A 21,843-nucleotide genomic window follows, 5' to 3' on the forward strand; every position below is an offset into this window, starting at 1 on the left:
ATCTGGAAAACTAGTTGGACCAGGTTGTAAAGGGCCTGATAATTATCTGAAAAAGTTTTCTGGTTTTTTTTCCTTAATTTTTTTAATGTTTATTTATTTTTGAGAGAGAGAGGGTGAGCAGAGGACGGCAGAGAGAGAGGGAAACACAGAATCTGAAGTAGGCTCCAGGTTATGAGCTGTCAACACAGAGGCCAATGTGGGGCTTGAAACTACAAACTGTGAGATCATGACCTGAGCTCAAGTCAGACGCTTAACCGACTGAACCAACCAGGCGCCCTTCTCTTTGTTTTTTGATCACTAGGGAACCATATATGCTTTTAAGTCATAAAAGCCAGATAGTAACCACAGCCTTAAATATACCAAACACATGTACCTGCTTCAGTAGAGTAACTGCATTTCCCCTTACCTTTCAGGAATGCAAATCATATGTCTGCAAATTTTTAATCTCCTCCTCCCTTCATACATTTTTTTCAGTTCTGCATAACTACAGTGACCTTTGATAATGGTAATAACAAACATTTCGTGGAAAGGATGTGTTTAAAAATAAAAATGATCCTTTGGAGGGCAATGGAAAGATAAATGAGAAAATAGAACCAGAGAAATAAGACTACATCCACTGTAGCATATGATAGGAAGTAAATGTACTACAGATGTTGTTCCTGCACGACTTGAAGTATATTATATGTATGTTTATACTTTTATTGGTAATTTAATGAATAGAGTTAAAATTTACATTCTTATAACCTTTGTAACACTGGTAAATCTTCATCCTATGTGAAAAAGAAAATGGCAGGAACTAAGATTTGAGTCAACCTTTTATTCACAAATATGGATGGGGAATTTGAAGAAAGAGTTCTACAAGGACAAAATCAGACTGGGGATGGAGAAGAAACCAATGTTTTCACTTACAGGAGAATCCAATACCAAGTTGTTGCATAGTCTTCAAATATTTTCATTCCAATTGTCCTTGCATCAAGTATTTTATTGACACGGCTGAATTCAAAGAAGGAAAAGATCAATTATTTTTTGATCACCACTAAACAGAAATGTTCATGTTATGATAAAAAGGGTTTTGCAAGCTGCTGTTCAAAACATTTTTATAAATCATTTATCAAAAGTCACTCTTTCCCCAGCCACAACAATATGTGAGATGTCATTTTGGTAGACTACAAAGGTGGCTATAGCTACACACACAGAGAATGTGACATTCAAGAATGGTGAACAGATCCTTTTCAATGTATATGACATGTCCTCAATATTGCAGAAACCTCACTATAAGAAATGAATTTAAATAAGATTAGCTTTTAACTTACAAAATCCATAGAGTCAAGAATAAACATCATCCTTAATTCCCTTTTCTAATCCTCTGACAGCTGTGCAGCAGGAAGGTACCATGGGGCACATCCAGAAAAGTCCACAAATCATTAGTGTCTGGTTTGATCAGTTATCAAAGAGAACACACTTAACTACAACCTGTTGCCCCTTTGCCCATGTGCCCCAGTTACAACACCCCTCCTTCCCCTAAGGTAACCACAATCCTGACTTTTATGATAATAATTCCCTAGTTTTCATTTTAGTCTTAACACTTATATAGGCATCACAGTATAATTTAATTTAGTTGTGCTTATTTTTAAATTTTTCTATCAATGGAACTGTACTTGTACTATTATTTTGTGGTTTCTTTCACAAAGCTTTATATTTGTGAAATCCATCCATGTTGCTATGACATTTTAAATATGTAGGACCTACACTATTCTACTTGGACTACTAAAGTCTTTCAAGGAACAGAAATATATTTTTAGAATATCTTTATTTTTCACTTTTAATTCAACAACTGAGCTATGCAGTGATACTCTGTGTGTTTGTGCACACACGTGAATGGATGCACGCAGGGAATTATATTCCCCAATAACCTGAAACATCATGATACGTACAGCAAGGGAAACAGTAAATTGACTTCACTGTAGTTAGTACGTAGAAATTGATATAGTTCTGAAACAGCCTTTCCTAAGACCCTCTTCCCTTTACAACATCTGGCAGTTTTATTATTTCAGTCATTTTTTTAAATAGTGATTTAAAAAGCATGTTTTTTTTTATTGTGTTGATTCAACAAATAATGTTAAGGACTTCCAATATGCTTACTGAGGTTTCATTTCTATACCTGTTAATAATGAAAGATTTAACCATTTTGAAAAACATCATTCCTCTTTCTAATTCTCTTTGGTTTCTCCTTTACCTGCTTTTCTTAATGAATATACACCAATTTCTCCAATCCACAGTGACATGTATATTTCATAATAATACATAATTCTTCCTTTATAACATTTAACCTAATGGAAGCTTTAGTCTTGTGCACGATAACAGAATGCATCCAAACTAAAAATAAGAATGTAAACAAACATACTTTGCAGCTGCCCTGAGTTCTATAGCATTTCTTGTCTTTCCACTTCCATCTTCAAATGTCGTCTTATTTCCTACTGTCAGAGTGCCATTTTTAGTAGAGAAGTCAGGGAAACATCTCTGGAGAACTGTAAAAAAATAAAATTATGGTAATCACTTTTCTACGTCTTCCTATGTGACGTTCTCCTTTTCTTAAGCTTTCTTTTACAATCAAATTTTTGCTGGATAATGTATAAATTGCTCAACATAGGTAATCGCCCATTACTTGATGATCAGGAAGGCCTTTTGATGGTTCTAAGACTGATATAGATAGAAAATTTGATCACAATCAGAAGCTACACTCTAAACTTGTTGATTATTTTGCACATGGTACATTCATCAAGCAGCCAATAAGTAAGATGCACAGCACAGGTTTTAAAAGAGTAATATTGATAACGTATCTAACATTGTAAAAGCATTTTAATAAAAAGGCTTCATTTACTTGTATGACTAAATTTACTTTTTCTTATTAAAAAAATTCTAGATATTTCTTGAGTGAAACTTTGAAAACTGGAGATTCGTGAACAGTTCCTTAAGAAAGAAGAACAAGTTCAAACTTTAGGCTATTAAGACAACTGAATTTTTATTTGTGAGGTCTTAATAATTTGTCTCCCTTCCAGCTTTCTCATTCACAGGGTTTTTGAAGGAGCTGGAAATAGAAATTCTAAAGCTATCAAAATGGTCCCCACACAAAGCGTGGACTGTCACCACAATTTCTGAGAAGTTACCTCACTGTTAAATCTTCTATGCACTTATTTTGATTAAATAGAATCCTTGTTTCTTTGCATATCTGTATTCCTAAAAATATTTCAAAACCCCAATTTTAAATGAGGAGGGAAGAGAAATCAGAAATGGATCATTATTATATTTTTTGGTACAAGAAGCATCACAGATTTGCATGGGTTTGCAGGCAGTTTAAACTTGAAAATATTAAAGCAGTTGATGTAGGGAAAGAAGAAATAGGTGTTTCCCAAGCCTTTCCTGACATTTCTGTCTTAAAATGATCTCTTGTCTACCCACACCCACCTTCTGTAGCATTTAAAACATGGCCCATTGCTTCAGTATCCTCCACATCTCTCTCTGGTTCTTCCCTGGCAAATTTGACATAGTAGCCTCCACCAGCTGCCTCTATTCCCTCTCAATCCAATCACATTCTTCCCCCATCATTACAAGGAAACTGGCTTCCCAGTGATCCCAATGGTCTCCTAATTGCCAAAACCTCCACATATCTTTTAGTCTTCATCTTGCTTGAACGCATTATCTAGTACAGTGCTTGGTATATAACGGAACTCAGCACTATTTGCTATTGAATTAACTTTTCTGTCTTTGACATGGTAGGCAACTCCTGCCTTTTGAAATGCTCTTCCTTTGGCTTACATTCCCAGATTCTCTCCTGTCCTCCCTTCAGCCTTTCTGTATTTTCTTCCCCTCTCCACTCCTTAAAGATGACTGTTTCTACCTACAAAATCCCCTAACCTTTTTCTGGGCAATTTCATCCAGTCGGTTAGTTTCAATCACTAAATGTGCTCATTTTATATTTGGAAAGTAGAGAAAACATGAAGGAAGATACAAAACAAGACATAGTCCTACTACCCACAATGAACTCTATTAACATTTTAGATGTATTTCCTTCCTGTTCTTCTTCTACTTGAAAGTTTTTCGAGAGTCATAACCATAAAATAAATTCAGCGCTTTCCCTGGTTTCTTTCTTTTAATATTACTTATTTTCTTTTATAACCTCTTAAATGAGTAAATTTTACTAGGTGCATACTATTCCATTAAGTACTATACTTAGTCCCCTATTGAGGGAATACAAGTTGATTGAAATGTTTACCATAATGTCTCCTTTACTATACTGTGAGGGACTATGCTTTATTCATTTTTGAATCCCCAGTATATAGTTTATATTGTGTGATTTAACCAATCTTTACTTGTAAGGGCAGGGATGTTTTATACTTTCATATCCATTTTATCTTCAATGACTAATGATTCATTTTTACCTTTTTGTAACATTGTTCTTGGCTACCGACACTTGTTGCTCAGGGGCTTCCTGGCAAAATGTAGTTGCTTGCAAGACCTTGCTTCAGAGTCCTCAATGACCCAAAGAAAAGGGATGGGGGGGCATGTAAGACATTGTGTTTGATGGTAGCTACTTCGATGGCACCTGACTTTCTACTCCAATAGAAAAGGATATCTTTGTACTTCAATAGAAAAAAAGAAGAAAGAAGAGAGGATTGCCCATAGTTTTGCCACCTCCAAAACACTTACTATTTTGGCATACTTCTTTGTGATCTTTTTCTTTGAATAGTTTTTTGTTGTTGTTTTTTATTTTAATTATATATGTTTGTCATTATAATGCATATAAAATTTTATTTAACATTATAGTATACATACAACACTTATATTTAATAATTCTGAAATATTCCATTTAATGAATACATCATAATTTATTTAAGTACATTCTTGTTCTTGGATATCAGAGTGTTTTATTCTTCTTTTTTTTTTATTTTTGTTTCTTCCAGATAACATTGTGCCGGACATCTTTATGTAAAAATATTCTTCTTTGTAGTTAGGATTATATTTGTTAGAAATGAAAATTAGTGATTATTTCATTTTTTAAAAAAGTTAGATAAATTTTATATAAACTTTAAATAAAATTTATAAATCTTAAAAACATAATATTGATTCATTTAGGAGATACATAAACATTTTAAATTTCAAATTATATGACAAGTGTATGTCCCACTTTCACTCCTGAGGCAACTTCTGAACAAATTCTTAGGCTGATTTCAGGCACGAGTGTACAAGATTACATCCTTGTGTGCTTACATGTGCTCACAGAGCACCAAATAATCAATCTTATTAGGCTTTTAAAATCAATCTTCAATCTTTTTTTGTGTATGTTGACATAGCAAAACCCCAAAACTAACAGAGCTCCAATGGAAATATCCCTGGCTGGAGTGACAATGGGCTTTAGCTTTGGCTTCTTCCTAATTAACTCTGGGACACTAAGCCAGTCATACAACTATTCTTGGTTTCAATAGTGAAATAAGGGAACTGGATTAAATAACTGTTTGGTAGATTATGAGTTCAAAGGTAAGTAAAAACCACTTACATGGTTTACTTGGAAAAATCGCTATTGGACAATCATCATCCAGTAAAACTTGTGTGAGAGTCTAAAATGGAAGGGAGAGTATGTTAGCATTTCAAAGGCTGTGTAATGACAACTTTTATTTTCAGTATAAAAACTGTGTCCTTTAAAAATTTAACTCCATAATTATCTCATTATTCCAAACTACTCTCTTAATAAGAGGGATTTTAGGATTGTCACACACCCATACTTTTTTTTGACAAACACTCTTAAATTTCCTAACTGTAATTCAAATCAATAATAAAACCAGACCCACTGAAACCAAGGCACATCTTTGAAAGCATGTATCTATGTCTTAGTCACATTCTGAATCTCTAAGTCTTGGATTTTGTTTCTGGAAAAACAGTATCTTCTCTAATTAAGAAGCCATTAATACCATTTAACATAATAAGGCTTTAGAATTCCTTTATAAGTCTCAAATCTAGATAAGGTTTGAGGGTTCTTTTTAATGAATAATTATCAAATTGGGTTTGAAAGTAAAATGCTACTTGTTACTAAGTAGCCATGGATCTTCATCACCACATTAATGAAATGGTGACGTTAATAAAATGAAATGACATTAACTCCTAGATCTTCACAGCATACACTTCATTCAAGTAGAGAATTTGTTGGTTTCGGGGAATAAAGCTAACTTACCAGACTTAACGAGTCTTTCCTAACACCCCAAATCTACAAAATGATATACTATAAATGGTATATGTATGTTTGTATGTACATGTGCATTTGTGTTTTAATGGAACAGTACCTAAGCATTTCTTAGAAGATTTGGGAGCTTGTCCATTACAAATGCTCATGTTACACTTGAGATAGAAACAAAAGTTAAATTCTTCTCTAGCTTTAAGCTTAAACCCACATACCTTTGCAGGCTTAACAAAAGTGGACTTGCAGAACTGGCTGTAGTATGTCCAATAGTTTTTGTTTGTTCTGTACGTAAATTGTATTTCCATGTAGGTTAAAAATTTTTCTGGGCACTTGGAGACACAGATCTATGAAGAAAAGGAACACAGTGGTGGGAACTGAATTGAGTTAAGCAAATCAAGGAAATATCCATAAGGTTAGATTTCTAAGTTATTCACCACTATAAAGAAACTTAGAAACTTAAATCAATTTTCTAATTTATGTAAAAAATAAAATGTCATGCACTAGTTATCACTCTCTACTCCTTGCCCTTTAGTAATGATCTGTGTTAAACAAATCAGATGTGGTACAATGATGGAACTGTTTTTAACTTCTGATTTTGAGATAATTATAGATCTACTTGCAGCTGTGAAAAATAATATATTCCACATACCTTTCACCCAGTTTCACCCAATGGTAGTAACTTGCACAATTATAGAGCAATATCACAACCAGGAAATTGATATTGTTACATCCACTAAGCTTTAGATTTCACCAGTTTTACGCACGCTCGTGTGTGTGTGTGTGTGTGTGTGTGTGTGTGTGTGAGCATACAGTTCTATGCAATTTTATCATGTGTAGATTAATGTCACCACTACCACAAGACAGTGATGGACTTTTAACAAATATTTTCTTATTAGTCTCTCAGTTAGTAGATAAGAGTATAATGCAAGATTAATTTTGCCTATGTAGCTTATGCATTTTCAGGGTTAGAATCTTGCTTCCTTTCCTACATATAGATAAAATAATGATTAAAAATGCTCCAGATATTGATAACTTATTCCACTAATTACTATCAGTGACAGTGAATAATCAACAACAGTTCTCAAAATATGAGTATTTATTACCATAAGAAACTAACAAAATTAGGGCTATGTGGCAGGCAATCATTATCATAGTCATTTAACCAACACTCTGTCAAATGTGGACAGAGAGGTTACCAATGCAATCATTTTACATTAATGAACTTAGTTAGGGGGCCTATTAATGCCAAACCAGATCACTGTGCTAGCAGTCCACAGAGCCGATGTGGAATGACTGAAATCCAATTAGAAACTCCAGAGAGAAAGCAGAATCCAAGAAGATGCAGTCTGTTGACTTTGTTTTTGCTTGTAGTTAAAACAAACAAAAAACAAAAACAAAAACAAAAAACAACGATCCTATTAACCATGAAAGTTGCAGTCCTCGTTCTCTCCTCCATCTCCAGTTGTTCCTTATGAAAGCCTTCTCAGCTCTGACTTGCTCCATCTCCCTGCTGTGCTTTGGTAACCTGACTGGCCAGATTCTAGCTCAATCCACTGCTACTGAGCTGACACCTCTTTCCTGTCTGCTGGGTCATGTTTCTAGTGTCTACAAAAAATTTTTGGTGTCAGGCCCACAGCTAAGGTAGGAGGTGAATAAGTAAATGGATACCTCAAACCCCACAGTTAATAATGTTTTGTAGTAGCAGCAGTCTAAATTTCTTCTGGAAGTTCTGACAAGGCAAACAACCTGTCTCTACATTCATGTCTCTGTATGCATTTTGTCAGTTTCTCATACATACATAGGCTCTCTGTCTCTCTCATACACACACTCCCACAGTTCTAGATGAAATACTGAAGTTTCACAGGTATCTTTCTACAAAAGGCGAAGAACTGTTTAGGGACGTTCAAAGCATCCAGCATGCTCATATCTTTTAGAAGAAGGCTAAGCTTATTATCAATGCAAATGTCAAAATTTCATTCTGATCGGAGCTGAGCTGAACAAACTGTTAACAAATTGGGAGATACTTTACAGACATTTAGACTTTGACAATTATAGGACTTTGAAATGTAACTTCACTAGTTCCCCCATTGGGTACATTTAAATGGATTTTTAAAATGAACACTGAAAGTACCAATGCTTTCACAGGCCTAAATGACGGTAGGAACTACTGAGTTGGGACCATGATGAGTTCTGTATTATGTAGTATACATACATACAATGTACACTACATATTAAAAATGCTGTGTATGCAACATATACAAGAAAATAATTAAAATGGCAAAATGTAGTTTGTTAAAGAGAATCACATCAAATTTCATCCCAGACACAAATGAGCTGTTAAAAAACAATACAGTTACTGCTTTTTACTCTCCCAATCTATCAGACCAATTTTTTCACTTCAAATAGGGTGCTGATTAGTAGCAATCAACATATAATTAGCTAAAAATGAAGGTCACATTGAGGTCGGGTATCCTAATTGATCATAGTCTGTCCTTTAAATGCTTGCAAAACATGTCTGGACCATGCTGGCAGTTAACAAAAAACATAATGCATAAAAATATGGCTTGGGTCAGTAGATACACTAATGTCTGGCAGACTAAAAGCAAGTCTCCATTATTGGCAGCTAAAATATATCCTGACTCAATTCTGATTCTTTGGGTAATCACAAAGAGGCACTTTAAATGTAGTTCTTCATCATTATTTTTATATCTTCAATTCATATAGGTTTAATATTCTAATGCAAATAAGAATTTGGTGAGTAGAAGAGAGTTATACTGATGGTTAAAGCACTGCATTTACTATGAAAAAAGCATGATCTAGTAAATAATTTATAGTGTACTTAAATATAAATAACATACATACATGAGTACATAAAAAAGCATAATGTATAGGATATTTTTGTATGTATGTTTCCTCATGGAAATGATGGATGTGTATAATAGAAAATTTCCTAGACTGGGAGTAGAAAGATATTAACTAATTCATTCATTTATTGCTTCAACAAATACTTATTGATCACCTACTCTGAGCCTGTTCTAGGCACTGGGGACACAGTAGTGAACAAAATATAAAAATACTTGCCCTTAAGCTGTTTACCTTCTAGTAGAGGGAAGATGATAACAACAAATAAGTAAAATTGTTTGTTATAAAATGATAAGTGCTATGGAGACAAATAAAGCCACAAAGGAAGTTAGGGGATAAAAAGCAGTTGAGTGGGATTCCAGTTTTAAATGGGAACTCAAGGGGGCACCGGGGTGGCTCAGCCGGTTTAAGTGTCTGACTCTTGGACTTTTGATTTCAGCTAAGGTCATAATCTCATGGTTCATAAGATCAAGTCCCATTTCAGGCTCTGCAATGACAGCACAGAACCTTATTGGGATTCTCTCTCTCCCTCTATGCCCCTCCCCTGCTCATGCTTTGTCTTTCTCAAAATGAATAAATAAACTAAAAATAAATAAATGGGTAGTCAAGGAAAGCCTTGCTAAAAAAGTAACATGTGAGTCTTGAAGAATAGTGATCAAGCCATAGTCATTTGGAGAAAGAGTACTCTAGGCACGGAGAACAGCAAAGTCTAAGGCTCTAAGGCAGGAGCATTCCTGGATCCTTCAGAGACAACATACTAGCTGTATGACCCGAGTGTAGTGAGCAGAGGGATAGTAACAGCATATGTAGTCAAGAGTTGGACAGAGAGTGAAGGGTCCTGTAAGGCCATTGTTAAGACTTTGCTTTTAATCTCAGTAACTTGAGAAGCTATGGGGACGAGGACTGAACAAAGGAGAGATATAAATGTGAGATATTTAATAGGATCACATTGGCTTCTGGGTAGAAAAGACACTGTAAGGGGTTGAAAGTGGGGTAAGGATAGAGGCAGAGAGACCAGTCAGGAGGTCATAGCACTAATCTAAAGAGATAATGGTTCTTTGAAAAAAAGGAAGAGATAGTAAAAAGTAGTTTGGTCCAGGGTATATTTTGAATGGAGACCAGAAGAATTAGCTGACTGTTCACACATGAGTGTAAGAGGAAAAGAGAAAATCAAGGATGATACCATGGTATTTGGAGGTGGCCTTAACTGAAACAGCGACGATTGTTGGGATTGGAGAAAAAATTTAAGGATGAAGTCAGAGATTAGGAATTGAGTTTGGACATATTAAATTTGAGATGTCAACTAAATATCCATGTAGAGACATTGCACAGGTGATTGCATATCAGGATCAGGAGTTCAGAGAGCAGACTTTTCTGGACATGTAAACTAGCGAGGGCAGCATGCAGATGATGTTAAAAACAAAGAATTGGTGAATGAGATCACCAAGGGAGTAAATGTAGATTTTCAAAATGGCCAAGTTTAGTGATAGGAGAGAACCCCAATGTTTACACGATGTTGGAAAGATGAATAAAAACCAGCAAAGGAGACTAACAAGGAATAGCCAGAGAGTTGGGAGGAAACAAAGAAGAATAATGTGCCCTGGAAGCCAAGTCAGGAAAATGTTTGAAGGAGGAGGGCTTGAATAAACAATGCTGTTCGATCAAATGCATGTGGAATGAGAATTAGCCATTAGTTTAATAATATGGAGGTCAATGGTATCATTTGGAGGCAATTAGAGTAGGAGTAAAAGCCTGAATGAGAATGAGAAGAGAGGATTTAGACACACTGAATATAGACTACTCTTTTGAAGACTTGCAAAAAAGAGGTACAGAGATATGGAGCAGTATCTGGAAGGGGGTGTGGGATCAAGGAGATGATTTAGTAGAGAAGGAACAATGGTAATAAAAAAAAACCTACAAAATTTCTGCAATGATGTGCTTGAGTATGTGAAAGCAGGTGAGATATAATGCATAAATGGATAGGCTGACTTTAGGAGGGCAGGCAGTTCATACACAGTGAGACAAAGAAAAGCAGAACAAATATATGAACATAAATGACACTTGATAGGCAAGAGGATGTTACTGCAGGAGCTTTTAAAAGTTGTCTTCTGAATGCCTGTACTTTTTCAGTGAAGTAGGAAGCAAAGTCGGAGGCTGACAAGGAGATTGGGAAGGAGTTCTTAGGTGTTGGAGGTAAGAAGAGAAGGTATGGAAATGTTTTCTAGAAGAGAAGACTAGAAAACAGATAAGGGGTCTGTAGTGTGGTTGTGAGACAGCACTGAGGGACACTGAGGTTAGTAGTTCTGAGTCTAAAGGACAGTTATGTGTATTTTCTCCAAGAACTCACAGCTGCCTGAGTTCAGGCATAGAATAATAGGCAGAGAGCCACATTTAGGTAGGGATGAAGTTCTGCCAGGAAAGAACAGCTAAGTGGGAGGAGGGCATAGAAATTGAGGGTTTTTATAAGGGAGTGAATTTAAAGAGGGACCTTGAAATCTAAGTCAGACAAAGAAAGAAATGAAAACATGAGCGAACTGAGGGATGCTGTGAAGAGGTTAGCATTAGGGGTTTGTAGGTCTGGTGAGTTACAGTTATTGGAGTTGGAATGTGAGAGGAATTGAGGTGGTCAGACAGTAGGATGTCTGAAATTGATATTACAACGGTGGCAAGTACTGGTACTGACATGGTCAAGGATTTGGCCTTGGGAGTGGGTGGCTATGGTAGAAAACCAAGTCTTGTGGTAGAGGTAGTCACAGAACTAAGATGTCAATATCTCAAGTTGGCTTTAGTCTCAGTGGTAAATAAGAGATCAAAAGTCTGAGAGAGACATGAGGAAGAAAGAAAGCAAACAGATTTACTAACTAGATCAGGGAAGATCTTTGGCAATGGTTTACTGGCACATGGAGCAAAGCAGCAGCAAATAGGTTAAAAGCCTATTATGTTTTTGAGGCAGTTGTGCTGCTACAGAATTCATGAGCTAACCTGAAAAGTCCTTTGACTGTTAAAATAATCTTTGAGTTGCTGAATTTACACAACATGAAGGGAGCTTTAGAGCTCTATCCATCCCCCCCCCCCCAGCAGATATCTCCAATGCTCAGTAGTAATGTGGTCTGAAGCTAGCAGATAGGAAATAACCCCACAGTTGGTTGAGTAAAGGACTTATAGGATGAAATGGAAAATATAATCCAGGTCAAATAAAGCACCATTCTCCAGTGCCATGCACTACAGACCACTATGTGTTTATCACCCTTCCCTTTCTGAATGGGAGTTTGTATTCTAATTATCCTAGTCCCATTCCCCATTGTTCATTTAGTGGAAAGACCTGATAGACAATGTATCACCCATAGATCCTGAACTTTGGGTTAAAGACAGTACTACATGGGACACTGGGTTGTCTCCCTTGGAAAGAAGAAAGGTATTCTGGAGGACAGATGGACAGACTATGGAAGACACAACTAAATGCCCACTGAAGTCTGTGCCTCACCCCCTAACTGCATTACTTTAGTCCTTCTTTCTTGGATGCATGTGTGAACATATAAAACTAATATATATGTTGTATGAGTAGAATTTCAATATGTGACACTTCTAATCCAAGGCTTTTAAGAGCAGAGATGCTTTATTCATCTTCTATTTCCTTCTGGCAGGTGGATACAGATGATGAGAAGGACTTAAGACAGAGCCACCAGATGAAAGAAGCCTAGAGAAGAGTTGCCTACTGACCATAAACACTAGCCTTAAACTGTTATATGATCAACAATAAACTTTATTGTGTTAAGTCACTGAAAAACTTGAGTTTATTAGTTATAGTAGCTAGCTTTTCTCTTCCTAATACTGGTCTGGAAAAAAAGACCACTTCTGGGGGTAGGTGGTTGGACAAAATCAAAGAGGTTCCTTAGCGATGCTACATTTTGATTTTATATGAGTAAACACAAGCTCATGCTTAGGTCTTCCCACCTTCCATAAATTCATCATTAACCACACACACACAGAATTCAAACGGAATTCAGGTGGAATTTCTAACATTCAAGGTATTTTTTGTCTTACCTGTGTGGTAGGGCACTGTAGGTTTATCACCACGGAGGGACTGGTACAGCTTAATAAGTTAAAGTAAAACAATATGGTCTTGTTCCTGTTAAGAAAACAACATAAAATAATCGTTTTAGTGACTGTGGAATGTGCCATATCATTTCAGATCCTAAATACTTTTAATATAATGACCTTTAAAAATTGGCTTCATTTTCTCTAGGCAGCTACAATATAGTTCCCAACTCCCCTTTAAACTGCCTAACATTTAAAGCTCCTTTTTGTAATAGTAAAAAGTTAAAATAATCAAACTGTGCATTAATAGCAGATTGATTAAATAAAGAATTCTACATACACAAAGGAGATTTCATTGTCATTGAACATAAAGTTGAGGGGTGCCTGGGTGGCTCAGTCAGTCAAGCCAAATCTTGATTTTGGCTCAAGTCATGATCTTACAGTTCATGGTTTCAAGCCCTGTGTCAGGCTCTGAGCCTGCTTGGGATCCTCTCTCCCCCTCTCCCTCCCTCTCCCTCCCTCTCCCCCCTCTCCCCCCTCTCCCCCCTCTCCTCCCCTTTCCCTCCCTCTCCCCCCTCTCCCCCCTCTCCTCCCCTTTCCCTCCCTCTCCCCTCCTCCCTGGCTTGCATGTTTCCCCGCTTCAAAATAAATAAATAAACTTTAAAAAAAAAGAAAAAAAGAAAATAATGTTGAAGAAAATGTTTAATGGATAAATTCACAATACATTAATTTTAGGAAGCAGGTTACTCTGCCATTTGGCAACTCATGGTTCTCTTTTGAATCTCAATTTCATCTGTATAATTAGGATAATACCAGCCCTACCTACTTCACAGAAGTGTTGAAAGGAGATAAAATAATATATTGTGGACTCATGACAAGTGGTTGTCCAACTTTAGTATGTATCTCTAAATCTTGGGAGTGTTTGTTGAAAATTGTGATTCCTGACCCCTTCTCTACCTTTGAGAGCCCAAATATTAGCATAAGAGGCCTAGGAATTCACATTTTTTTTCCTTTTTCTCACCAGCAGATTCAGACACAGGTGGTCTATAAGCCATACCTTGAGAGAACACAGCCCTAAACATTCAATGTCCCCAACACCTTGTCAAGTCCCCAATTAATTAATTAATGTGACTACATGCATAGCAGAAAATGTATAAAAGAGTGTTGAGTAATACTTTTCCTACTGACTCAGAATCACCAAATAGGACCCAAAGGTAAGAATAAAGAAAGCTCTCCACAAAAATTTCTGGCTAGACTCCTGCATCACTTCTACAGTCTTCCTGCCCTGGTCTATGTAAGCAAAAAGGTGGGGGTAGGGAAGTAGACTAGAGATAGTTGTATTGGTAAGACAATGATCACAATTTAGAGGATTTTCCATCTCCTCCTCATTGAAGTTGTGAATTGTTTTTTTCCCAATTCCAAATTACAGAGGACTCTGAGAATCACTCATAAAGACTGAGGGTACCTGTAGGAAGAGCAGATCAGCATGTCATTTTCCAACTGTATACCTCTTCTGTGGCAGACTTATTCATCAGTCTTCTGTGCCCATTTTGGGAATGAGAAATGAGACCCAACGAAACCACAAGAGGGTTAAAAAAAAAACCCAATGGGAGCAGCATTGAAGCAGCCTATTATAGGAGGATATGGAATCAAGTAAATGGGCTTGCACCTCCCTGGTGATACCTCATCTGCCATCAAGAGACAGGAGGTGAGTCACCAGGGATAGAGCTGAAAGGGTTTGGATACAGGCAAGCCAAAGCTGATCTCTCAAATGAAAGGACTATTTAGTAAGGATTTTCCCAGAGAATTTCTCCTTGTATACCATGAGAGAGCCAATTTTTGGATGCTTCCCCTAAAGAGGGTGTTGATGGCTAGTTAATTATGTTTTAGCTGTAGTAGCAACAACCACATAGGACTAGGGCAGTGGCCAGACACTCCTTCTCCTTCCAGCCCTCACAACACAAAGAAAGAACTAGAACCAGAAGAGAGGGAAAAGAAGGAAGATAGCAAACCAGGCCCTCTCTTCCTGTCTCAATTCCCTTGCAGGGTTCAAACTTGAACTAGGGGATTGGAAAAAATGAGATTCAAATATTAAACTGGACTACACTGAACTCTACAACAATAGTAAGGGCCTGGAAAGATATGGAATCTACTCGAGATGTCAAAGAAGAAAGACTTGAAAGAACTTTGTTAAGGGCAGTGATGGGGGAAAAATAAACCAATTTCATGTTTGTAATCCTATCAAGTTCAGATGACTCAAGAATATGGCCATAAATTTATACACAGTATTCACAAAACTACTTCATGATTCCCTAAGAGCCAGCTTTGCTCTTTCAGCACTCAAACAACCCTACCACCCACAGTCTTGTGGTACATGTGATTCAAATTTGTACCTAAGCAAATGAATCAATTATTGCAGGTCATGGATCACTGGAGTTCCATGGGAATAGTTAAAACTATGAATTGTAAATCACTAGGTGTCAAGGGTCTCCCATAGGTAAAATTGATTTATAAACTGCAAAATGCTACATAAACTCAAGTTATTCACCAGATTATGCTATTGTCAAGGGTAAGGTTTATACCTTATTTACCTTTATATTCCTATCTTGGCAACACTTAACCTAGTACTTGGCCCATTCCAGATATTTACTAAATGTTGTAGAATGAGAACAATTCGAGAATAAGTAATTGTCATTTAATCTTAAAGTCCTCCTTAGTTTTCCAGCACAAATCTATAGTCACTCTATCAGTGTATCTGATATCCTTAAACTTCAGTGAACCTCAGATTCCTCAGGTACAGAGTAGATGATGGTGGTTGCAGCTGAACAATTCTGTGGGAGTGACTGAGGAAGTAACTATTTAACTTAAATTATATTTCCACCAAAAAACAACAAAATATCATCAACTGAAAACTACTAATTCAAGAGGATATACCATGCACTTAAGCCTATCTCTCCTATTTCCTGAGACTCATAGAAATAAAAGAATGAAATTTTTAAAAAGTAATAAACCTCAGGGCACCTGGGTGGCTCAGGTATTGGTTAAGTGTCCGACTTCAGCTCAGGTCATGATATTAGAACTTGGCAGTTCAAGCCCCACATTGGGCTGTGTGCTAACAGTTCAGAGCCTGGAGCCTCCTTTGGTTCTGTGTCTTCCTCTCTCTCTCTGTCCCTCCTCTGCTCATACTCTCTCTCTCTCTCTCTCTCTCTCTCTCAAAAATAAATAAACATTAAAAAAATTTTAATAAAATTAAATTTAAAAAGTTATAAACCTCACCATGCAAGCTAAGGGTAGGAAAAACAGGATCTATTCACAATTGCATAAAGGAGTTCAACAATTTTTGGAAGAAGGAAAACATATGAGAGTGTGTTGAGTAATGAATGCACCACACCAGGGCATAGAAGAATGGGATACAATTTGCATGTTAGAAATCATGAGATGCTGATGGTGCTTGGGTGGCTCAGTAGGTTAAGGATCTGACTCTTGATTTCAGCTTGGATCATGATCTCCTGCTTCATGAGATTGAGTCCCACATTGGGCTCTGTGCTGACAGCACAGAGTCTGCTTAGGATTCCCTCTCCCTCTCTCTTCTCTGCCCCTCCCTGCTCACATGCATGCTTTCTCTCAAAATAAATAAACTTAAAAAAAAAAGAAAGAAAGAAATCATAAGATATTGGATTCAGAACTGATAGTGAAAAATGTGGCTGAAAACAAGATTAATTGAAGGTTTATATACAGATTTACAATGCAAATCATCACCTTTCTGCTTCTCCCATACCCCTGCACTTGGAATTCCAATGTCCAGGAAAAATAGACAAAACCGAGGCCTCTTTTGTGGAACCTTCTGGGGTTAGCAAGGACTTGTATGGGATTTGGTGCCCCAGCCTACAAGCCTTCATATTCTGGCATTTTGAAAGCCTATGCCTGACAGCCAGCTTCCCATCATTTTATGCTGTAGTGAAATCAGAAAGCAAACATGGCCCCCTCACCCTAAATAGGACAGAGGTCTCCCAGGAAAACTGACCTACTAATGTAGCCATGGAATGAATTCACACAAGCAACTTAGGTCTTTCTTTAGTAATATTGGATGATCAAGTAGAATCAGAAAAGTAAGGAGAAATCAGAATATGAAAGAAAAAGACTAAAGTAAACAAAACTGATGCTGCATGAAATCAAATAATTTAGGGCATAGGATGGACATTAAAAAAAAATCCAGTATTTTCAAAATAATTCAAGCAGATTGTCCATTAAATAAAAACACTATGTCATTACAAAGGAATAATTAGAGAATAAGATGGTTTTTAAAGATTAAAAATATGAGGAAGATGGAAGAGGAGGAGGACCCCAAGCTCAGCTTATCCCATGGATACCTTATTCCATGGATATCTTTAGCAAATACTTGGTCTGACTCAACTCAAGTGCAAGTAGGCCACAAACTGGCCCATTAATATAGGGACCAAACACTGCCCCAAAAAAGGAAAGAGCCACTGTGGATGACTCAATTAAAGGCAAATGCAGCACAGCCACAAGAGTAGGGCACACACAACATACATAAGAGACATTCCTAAGGTGCCAGATTCTGGTGAACAGGCGACATTGCAGTACAGGCCACTATAGGACGTCTTCTTCATACAGCCATTACTTTCAAGAGAAGAAAACATAGCAGAGATTCCTAACACACAGAAACAGACATAGAGTGTTACACAAAATGAGGAGACAGAGGAGTTTGTCTTAAATAAAAGAACAGGACAAAATCACAGCAAGAGAGCTAAGTGTAATGGAGGTAAGTAATAGATATGCCTGATAGAGAATTTAAAGTAATAGTCACAAAAATACTCAATGGATTTGAGAAAGGAATGGAGGACTTCAGTGAGACCCTCAACAAAGGGATAGAAAACATTAAAAAGAACCAATCAGAGATGAAGAAACAATAACTAAAATTAAAAATACACTAAATGTAATGAATAGTAGACTAGAGGAAGCAGAGAAACAGATTAGTGATCCCAAGGACAGAGTAATGGAAAGCAATCAAGCTGAACAGGAGAAACAAAAAAATAATAAAATTTTAAAAAATAATAATAATACAAAATGAAAATAGACTGAAGGACCTCAATGACACCATCAAGTGTACTAACATTTGAATTATGCAGATCCCAGAAAGAGAAGAGAGAACAAAGGGGGGAGAAAATTTGAGGAAATAGTAGCTGAAAACTTCCCAAATCTGGGAAGGAACTAGAAATCCAGATCTTAGAGGCACAGAAAGCTCTCAACAAAATCAATCCAGGAAGGTCCACATCAAGGCACACAGCAATTAAGTTGGTAAAAAAAAAAAAAAAAAAAAAACTAGTGAAAAAGAGAGAATTTTAAAAGTAGCAAAAGAAAATAAAACAGTTGCATACAAGGGACACAAGAAAGCTATCAGCTTATTTTTTCAGCAGAAACTTTGCAAGACAGAAGGGTGTGGCATGATATATTCAAAGTACTAAAAGAAAAAAACCTCCATCCAACAAGGCTATCATTCAGAATACAAGGAGAGATAAAGAGTTTCCCAGATAAACAAAAGTTAATGGAACTCAGTCTTTCATTTAAACCAGCCCTACAAGAAATGTTAAAGGGGACTCTTTGAGTGGAAAGAAAAGACCATAAGCAGGAATAAAAAATGTAGGAAGCACAAAAGCAGTAAAATTAAGTACATCTATAAAAATCAGTCAAGGGATTCACAAAATGAAAGGATTTAAAGTATCACATCATACACCTAAAACATGGGGAGGAGAGGAGGAAAGAATGGGTATACATTTCAGTGACCATCAACTTAGTACAGACTGTTAGAAGGATAAGACGTTATATGCAGAGGCACCTGGGTGGCTCAGTTGGTTAGATGTTGGACTCTTGATTTTGGCTCAGATCACAATCTCTTGGTTCAGGATTTCAAGTCCTGCATCAGGCTCTGCACTATCAATGGAGCCTGTTTGGCATTTTCTCTCTCTACCCTACCCCACCACTCCCCTGCTTGCACACACTCTCTCTTTCCCTTAAAATGAATAAACTTTAAAAAAAGATGTTATACACAAACCTAATGGTAACCAGAAATCAAAAACTAGCAACAAATATGCAAAAATAAGGAGAAAGGAATCCAAGCCAATCATCTAAAGAAAGCTAACAAACTGTGAGAGAGGAGAGCAAGATAAGTAACAAAGAAGAGCTACAAACCCTCCTATCCCATAAAATAACAGGAAAATGGCAATACATACCTATCAATAATTACTTTGAGTATAAATGGACTAAACACTCGAATCAAAAGACACTGTGTGATAGAATGGATAAAAAAACAAGACCCATCCATATGCTGCCTATAGGACACTCATTTCAGACCTAACGACAGATGCAGATTGAAAATGAAGGATAAAAAAGCAATTATCAGGAAAATGGAAGTAAAAAGAAAACCAGGGTAGCAATACTTATATCGGACAAAATAAACTTTCTAACAAAGACTGTAAAAAGAGTCAAAGAAGGTCAGTAGATAATGATAAAGGGAAACATCTAAGAAGATATTACAATTATAAATATTTATGCACCAACACAAAAGCACCCAAATACATAAAACAGCTAATAACAAATATAAAGGAAACGATCAATAGTAACACAATAATGGTAGGAGACTTTAACACCTCACTTACATCAATGGATAGATTATCCAAACAAAATCAACAAGGAGACAGTGGCTTTGAATGACAAATGGACTAGATGAATCTAAAAGATGTATCAGAACATTCTATCCTAAAATAGCAGAATACACATTCTTTTGAAGTGCTCATGGAACGTTCTCCAGAATAGATCACATATTAATCCACAAAACAAGCCTCAACAAATTCAAAAAGAAGGAAGTCATACCATGCATCTTTTCTGACCACAATGCTATGAACTAGAAATCAACCACAAAAAAAAATCTGAAAAGAACACAAATTCATGGAGGCTAAATAACATACTACTAAACAATGAATGGGTCAACCAAGAAATCAAAGAGGAGATAAATGAAAGTGAAAACACAATGGTTCAAAATCTTTGGGATCCAGCAAAAGCTGTTCTAGGAGGGAAGTTTATAGCAATACAGGACGACATCAAAAAGCAAGAAAAATCTTAAATAAGCAACCAAACCTTATACCTAAAGGAGCTAGAAAAAAAAAAAAAACAGTAGAAGGAAAATAAAAAGAAAAAAGATTAGAGCATAAATAAATGAAATAGAAAGTTAAAAAAAATTGAACAGATCAATGAAACCAGAAGCTGGCTCTTTGAAAAGATCAACAAAATTTATAAATTTTAGCCAGACTCAGAGAGAGCAAGAGTGAGAGCACATGTGTGAAAGAGGAATCAAAGAAAATCAGAAATGAAAGAGGAGAAATAACTGATACCACAGAAGTATAAAGCATTACAAGAGAATATTATGAAAAAACATATATCAACAAATTGGACAACCTCAAAGAATTGGATAAATTCCTAGAAACCTATAATTTCCTAAAACTGAATCCAGAACAAATAGAAAATATCAATAGACTAATTATCAGCAATGAACTTGAATAAGTAATCAAAAAACTCCAAAAAAGCAAAAGTCCAGGACCAGATAGCTTCACAGGTGAATTCTACCAAACATGTAAAGAATGGTTAACACTTGTTCTTCTCAAACTATTAAAAAAAAAAAAAAAATAGAAAAGGAAGAAAATCTTCCAAATTTAGTCTATGAGGCTAGCATTACCCTGAAACTAAAACCAGCAAGGACACTATAAAAAAAGAGAACTATGGGGAAGCTTGGGTGGCTCAGACAATTAAGCATCCAACTTTTGACTTTGGCTCAGGTCATGATCTCACAGTTCATGAGTTTGAGTCCCATGTTGGACTTTCTACTTACAATGCACAGCCTGCTTGGGATCCTTTCTCTCTCTCTCTCTCTCTCTCTCTCTCTCTGGCCCTCACTTTCTCTCTCTCTCTCTCTCAAAAATAAACGTTAAAAAAAGAGAACTATGGGTCAATATCTCTGATGAAGACAGATACAAAAATCCTCCACAAAATACTAGCAAATGGAATCCAACAATACATTAAAAAAATCATTCACCACGACGAAGTGGGTTTTTTTTTTCCTGGGATACAAAGGTGGTCCAATATTTGCAAATTAATCAACATTACACATCACACAAACAAGACAAAGGATAAAAACCATATGATCATTTCAATAGATGCAGAAAAAGCATTAGACAAAGTACAACAACCACTCATGATAAAAACCCTCAAAAAGTAGGTTTAGAGTGAACATACCTCAACATAATAAAGACCCTAAATGAAAATCCCACAGCTAATAATTATGTTTAATGCTGAAAAACTGAGCTTTTCCCCTAAGAATCAGGAACAAAACAAGAATGTCCACTCTCACCACTTTTATTCAACATACTACTAGAAGTCTTAACACAGCAATCAGATAAGAAAAAAGAAATGTAAGCCCTCCAAATTGATAAGGAAGAAGTAAAAGTTTCACTATTTGCAGATGATATGATACAATATATAGAAAACCCTAAGGACTCCACCAAAAAAAATACCAGAAATGAATAAATGAATTCATTCACTGAACTAATGAATTCAGTAAAGTTGCAGGATACAAAATCAATATATAGATTTTGTTGCATTTCTATACATGAATGATGAAATGGCAGAAATAGAAATTA

At 36.2% G+C, this 21,843-nt stretch overlaps 1 protein-coding gene across 10 annotated transcripts in view; it reads right to left on the minus strand.

Moving 5' to 3' along the window:
• SLC44A5 (solute carrier family 44 member 5) overlaps nt 1-21,843 on the minus strand; it is a 371,332-nt gene that overhangs the window by 42,456 nt on the left and 307,033 nt on the right. For all 10 annotated transcript variants that reach the window (XM_042952512.1, XM_042952509.1, XM_042952507.1 and 7 more), the window contains 5 exons: nt 13,139-13,223; nt 6,448-6,576; nt 5,555-5,615; nt 2,405-2,528; nt 910-993 (listed from right to left, as the gene is read on the minus strand). In XM_042952512.1, the coding sequence (XP_042808446.1) occupies nt 910-993; nt 2,405-2,528; nt 5,555-5,615; nt 6,448-6,576; nt 13,139-13,223 (483 nt within the window). The remainder of the gene's footprint in view (nt 1-909; nt 994-2,404; nt 2,529-5,554; nt 5,616-6,447; nt 6,577-13,138; nt 13,224-21,843) is intronic.

The sequence above is a fragment of the Panthera leo genome, chromosome C1 (genome assembly GCF_018350215.1).
Source record: "Panthera leo isolate Ple1 chromosome C1, P.leo_Ple1_pat1.1, whole genome shotgun sequence".
Lineage (NCBI taxonomy): Eukaryota > Metazoa > Chordata > Mammalia > Carnivora > Felidae > Panthera > Panthera leo.